Here is a 6,412-nt window from a genome sequence, read left to right as displayed (position 1 = left end):
GAGGCTTCTAATGTTAACATGCATGAAACCAAGGCTTTTACGGTTACAGAAGTCATCAAAAGAGAGTGCCTGGGGAATAGGAGTGGAGCTAGGCGCTGCAGGGCCTGGATTCCCCTTTACATCACCAGAGGAACAGAGGAGGAGTAGGATAAGGGTACGGCTAAAAGCTATGAGAATTGGTCATCTAGGACGTCTGGAACAGAGAGTAAAAGGAGCAGGTTTCTGGGGGCGATAAAATAGCTTCAAGGTACAATGTACAGACAAAGATATGGTAGGATGTGAATACAGTGGAGGTAAACCTAGGTATTGAGTGATGATGAGAGAGATATTGTGTGGAGATATTGAGAGATATTGTATCATCGCATGTGTGGGTGGTGGAACTGAAAGGTTGGATAAGGTATAATGAGCAGGGCTAGAGGCTCTACAGTGAAATACGCCAATAAACACTAACCAGAACAACAATGGACAAGGCATATTGACATTAAGGAGAGGCATGCTTAGTCGAGTGATCATAAGGGTCCAGTGAGTAGTGAGGTTGGTTGGGGTCACGGCGATTCAGACAGCTAGCCGGGCCATGGGTAGCAAGCTGGCAGAGGATGGAGGTCTGTTTTTAGCCACCTCGTGCGTTTCCGTCGGTAGATTAGTGGGGTTCCGTGTGGTAGAGGCGACCAAACCAATTGGCAAAATAGATATAGTTATAGTGACCCAAGAAAATTGTCCAATAGACCTATTCAGATAGCAGCGGATAAGACAGCTAACGATTAGCGGGCCGCAGATGGGCGTTCAGGTTACGTCGCGACGGAGGGGCCAGTTGGATAACTCCCTCGGGCAGATAACGTCGGTAGTCCAGTCGTGAAGGCCCGGTGGGGCTCCGTATCGGCAGTAAAACGGTGTCCGGATAGGTGATTGTAGCCCAGGAGTGGCTGATGGAACTCTTCAGCTGGCTAGCTCCAGAATAATTGATGTTTGCTCCAGGAAAGACGTAAGCCAATAGTCACTCGGATAGCAGCTAGCTAGTTGCAAGATCCAGGTGTAAATGTCCAGAGCTTGCGGTAGAAATCCGAGAATATGGAGAGAAAATAGGTCTGGTATGCTCTGGTCTGAGTCGCTTTGTACAAAACTGGCGATAGCTTTTCGAGCTAAAGGATAGCTGATGACTGCCAACCGTGGTTGAATACTAACGTTAGCCAGTGAACTGGCTAGCTTCTGGCTAGCTTCTGGCTAGCTTCTGTTGTGGATTTCAGATTTGAGGTGAATAATACTTCTTTTTTTTATTGGTGAGGCGGGTTGCAGGAGAGTGTTTTGAAGTTGAGTTTTTATAAGAAAAAGATATGCGAAGAAAATATGTAAATATATATATACACGGGACACGACAAGACGAGGACAAAGGACGTCTGACTGCTATGCCATCTTGGAAATCTCTGGACTTTGTCTTTTACCAGATCTTCTGTATACCACCCCTACATTGTCACAACACAACTGATTGGCTCAAACGCATTATAAAGGAAAGAAATTCCACAAATTAACTTTTAAGAAGGCACACGTGTTAATTAAAAGACATTCCAGGTGACTACCTCATGAAGCTGGTTGAGATAATGCCAAGAGTGTGCAAAGCTGTCATCAAGGCAAAGGGTGGCTATTTGAAGAATCTCAAATGTAAAATATATTTAGATTTTTTTAACACTTTTTTGGTTACTACATGATTCCATATGTGTTATTTCATAGTGTTGATGTCTTCACTGTTATTCTTCAATATAGAAAATAGTAAAAGTAAAGAAAAACCCTTGAATAAGTAGATGTTCTAAAACTTTGGACCGGTAGTGAACATACATATTATTTTTAAAGAATATCTGTGAAATAATTTGCATACAGGGAGGCACCAGCTAATTTAGTCACAATGCGGAAACATTGAATGGATACCAATTTAAATATTATGTACGGACATGACACCACAAACCTTGATCAGATAGGCTACTGATTTATTGATGTCACCTCAAGGTGTAAACGAGGCTTCTGTGTAGGACATCTCATCAATAATAAATAATGTTTTAAGGATTTATTAACAAAGTGGTAAAAGGCCAATAGGCGATATAACAACATAAATATAGTATAGCCTAATCCACAACGACATGAGCCACATATTAAAACCCACTTGATTTTAGGATGCGTCATTATCTTTTCTTGTCTAAATTGTTTAATAATTCAGGAGTCCGAGCCCTGATCATAACACACTAGGGTACTTTACGACAACCAAGACGTCCCGGCCTCCCACCACCCAAAGCAGAGTGGCTAAAAATACAGTGCGCTGTCACAACTGTTGCTCTGGGTGGGGGTCCACCAATCACTGCCCGATTATCCTTTACGGCCAATCCTGACTCACCCCGTTATCCATATGGATTAGAAAATAGCCTATGATTGTAGTTATGACTATGGGGTCTACGACGGGTGTGACGTGACCCCAGGGTCTCTTTATATACCCCACTCTTGCCCACCTCACACCATTCAAGTTTAACCAACAGACTCCAGTGAACTACAGTGCTACTCTACTCCTCAAGTGCTATAGAGCGAACTGGACTGAAGAACCATTTTTCAAAAAGCGACATTCTTCTCTGAGCATATCTATTAAGAGGCAGCGACTACATTTGTCAAGCCACTGCCAATTAAAAACCAGCGACAGGCTGCGTTGCAGTAACAAGGACTGTAAATCGGATCAATTCATCATTGTCCTGACAAGAAGAGGCTTCTTCACAAGGACATCCGAAAAGCCTCCGGGACACTTTTTTTAAACTCTCTTCTCAAAGTTTTGAACTTTTACCACAGCAAGTGCGCTCGAGCTTGACATCGACACGCTAAACTTTTTTTGCAGATAACTTCACACATCGGTCTGACTTGCTGTATAAAAAGGGCCACACGGAAAACCGCCAACATGACGAGCAATAACACACATTACTACGACGACAGCCAGCCACCACAGCACTACCAGGGCACTGACAACTTCGAGGGGGACGAGGAAGACGAGATGCCGGCTACGGAGAAAGATCTGGCCGAAGATGCACCATGGAAGAAAATCCAGCAGAACACCTTTACAAGGTGGTGCAACGAGCACCTCAAGTGCGTCAATAAGACCGTGACAGACCTCCAGAAGGATTTTGGCGACGGGTTAAAGCTCATTGGGCTCCTGGAAGTTCTGAGCCAGAAAAAGATGTACAAAAAACACCACATCAGACCCAACTTCCGACAGATGAAACTGGAAAATGTGTCCGTCGCTCTGGAATTTCTGGACAGGGAACACATCAAGTTGGTGTCTATTGGTAAGTGACAAGTGAGCTTTTGGGCTGGAATGTTTTTAATACATTTTTGAGAGAGAGATAGAGAGAGAAAAAGAAAGAAAGAAAGACGAATAGGCGGCTGGAATGTTTTTAATTAATCTTTGAGAGAGAGAGAAAGAGAGAGCGAAAGGAGAGAGAAAGAAAGAGAAAGAAAGACAATGGAATAGGAATAAGGGGAGGATGAGAGTCCAGTGTATAATCTGGAGGCCAGACAGGATAGAGCAGCACATTATTTTGACAAAATGTTACAAAATTATAGATTTGTTTTTTACTGATACATGAAACCATGCATTATTAATTAGTACATTGTAAATTAGTTATTGACTGTCAGTGTCATTTCACAAAATCTTTGGGCTTGCCTTATGATGGCATGCACATAACTCTCTGTGATGAATACACATAACTCTCTGTGATGAATACACATAACTCTCTGTGATGAATACACATAACTCTCTGTGATGAATACACATAACTCTCTGTGATGAATACACATAACTCTCTGTGATGAATACACATAACTCTCTGTGATGAATACACATAACTCTCTGTGATGAATACACATAACTCTCTGTGATGAATACACATAACCCTCTGTGATGAATACACATAACTCTCTGTGATGAATACACATAACTCTCTGTGATGAATACACATAACCCTCTGTGATGAATACACATAACTCTCTGTGATGAATACACATAACCCTCTGTGATGAATACACATAACTCTCTGTGATGAATACACATAACTCTCTGTGATGAATACACATAACCCTCTGTGATGAATACACATAACTCTCTGTGATGAATACACATAACTCTCTGTGATGAATACACATAACTCTCTGTGATGAATACACATAACCCTCTGTGATGAATACACATAACTCTCTGTGATGAATACACATAACTCTCTGTGATGAATACACATAACCCTCTGTGATGAATACACATAACTCTCTGTGATGAATACACATAACTCTCTGTGATGAATACACATAACTCTCTGTGATGAATACACATAACTCTCTGTGATGAATACACATAACCCTCTGTGATGAATACACATAACTCTCTGTGATGAATACACATAACTCTCTGTGATGAATACACATAACTCTCTGTGATGAATACACATAACTCTCTGTGATGAATACACATAACCCTCTGTGATGAATACACATAACCCTCTGTGATGAATACACATAACCCTCCGTGCATCAGTCACATAATACTTACTAGAACAGGGGAATAATGTGTTTTTCACAATAGCAGATCTTAGATTGTCGACCACATATTATTGAGAGAGACCCGTTTGAATCGTTCTGCTGAGTGACTCAGCTTGAGTCTAAACATCCATCTACACTAACAGTATTATGTTTTACACATACTATTACAGTGGTACTGTCAGGCTGGGCTCTGGGCTCTGGGCTCTGGGCTCTGGGCTCTGGGCTCTGGGCTCTGGGCTCTGGGCTCTGGGCTCTGGGCTCTGCTGGGTGGAAATTCACTAGGACTGTGTTAATGAGAAAGACACACACACACACGCACACACACACACACACACACACACACACACACACACACACACACACACACACACACACACACACACACACACACACACACACACACACACACACACACACACACACACACACATCACACCCCTCTCACTCTACAAACACTCCACACCTCATAATCACACCAGTTAAAGGTCAGAAGATTCATGCCAGAAGTTTGTTAGGGGGAGAGGAAAGGGAGAGAGCTCTTTTTAACTCCCCACCCCATAGTCCCTGGTCCCAGACATGTTAGGACTGTAGGACAATTCCTATGATCATTGTCATGTCATTGATTTCATTGTGACTGTCAGGCTAGGCTGGTCCCAGATTTCCTATGGTAGTTTAGTTGGCTACATAGCCCATACAGACCAGCTTAACAGTAGGTGCATGGTTATCCTCTGGGATCCCTCTGTGTGTGGAGGGGAGGGTTAGGCTGGCTGAGGGCATGTGTCCTGGTTTGGGATAAGAGTGATAAGCATGGAGGTATTGTGTCCACAGAGGTAGCTAAGCCCTGGGAGGAGTAATTGAGTTATAGATAGCTGGACCCTGACCCCTGGACATTGCACTCCCTTCCTTCAAGGGATTTAGATGGAGAGAGATAGATATACCATAGCAGAGTGTGTGTAGGTCTATGTTTGTGAGGTAAGAAGGGACTCTGGACATGTTGTCACAGTCATAGAAGTACATCTGGATAGATCCATGACCTTGGTGATTGCTGCTACAGTGTCTCTGAACAGGAGAAGCTCCAGAAGTCCTGTTTATTTAATTTCTCTCAATGTTTCTCATTTGTCTAGTTTATGTTTAGTATGTTTGTTAGATTTTACTGCACGGTCGGAACTAGAAGCACAAGCATTTCGCTACACTCGCATTAACATCTGCTAACCATGTGTATGTGACCATTAACATATGCTAACCATGTGTATGTGACCATTATCATATGCTAACCATGTGTATGTGACCATTAACATATGCTAACCATGTGTATGTGACCATTAACATATGCTAACCATGTGTATGTGACCATTAACATATGCTAACCATGTGTATGTGACCATTATCATATGCTAACCATGTGTATGTGACCATTAACATCTGCTAACCATGTGTATGTGACCATTAACAACTGCTAACCATGTGTATGTGACCATTAACATATGCTAACCATGTGTATGTGACCATTAACATCTGCTAACCATGTGTATGTGACCATTAACATCTGCTAACCATGTGTATGTGACCATTAACATATGCTAACCATGTGTATGTGACCATTAACATATGCTAACCATGTGTATGTGACCATTAACATATGCTAACCATGTGTATGTGACCATTAACATCTGCTAACCATGTGCATGTGACCAATAACATATGCTAACCATGTGTATGTGACCATTAACATATGCTAACCATGTGTATGTGACCATTAACATCTGCTAACCATGTGTATGTGACCATTAACATCTGCTAACCATGTGTATGTGACCATTAACATCTGCTAACCATGTGTATGTGACAAATAACA

The 6,412-nt window shown here is 42.1% G+C and overlaps 1 protein-coding gene across 2 annotated transcripts in view; it reads left to right on the top strand.

Annotated features, from left to right (window-relative positions):
- The first annotated feature begins 2,450 nt into the window (after window positions 1-2,450).
- The window catches only part of LOC139584254 (filamin-C-like), a 43,576-nt gene continuing 39,614 nt past the window's right edge, over window positions 2,451-6,412 (top strand). For both annotated transcript variants that reach the window (XM_071415877.1, XM_071415874.1), the window contains exon 1: window positions 2,451-3,311. In XM_071415877.1, coding sequence (XP_071271978.1) covers window positions 2,927-3,311 — 385 coding nt within the window. In that variant the 5' untranslated portion in view covers window positions 2,451-2,926. The remainder of the gene's footprint in view (window positions 3,312-6,412) is intronic.

This window comes from Salvelinus alpinus, chromosome 9 (genome assembly GCF_045679555.1).
Source record: "Salvelinus alpinus chromosome 9, SLU_Salpinus.1, whole genome shotgun sequence".
In the NCBI taxonomy this organism is placed as follows: domain Eukaryota; kingdom Metazoa; phylum Chordata; class Actinopteri; order Salmoniformes; family Salmonidae; genus Salvelinus; species Salvelinus alpinus.
This window is presented reverse-complemented; position numbering and strand designations above follow the sequence as displayed.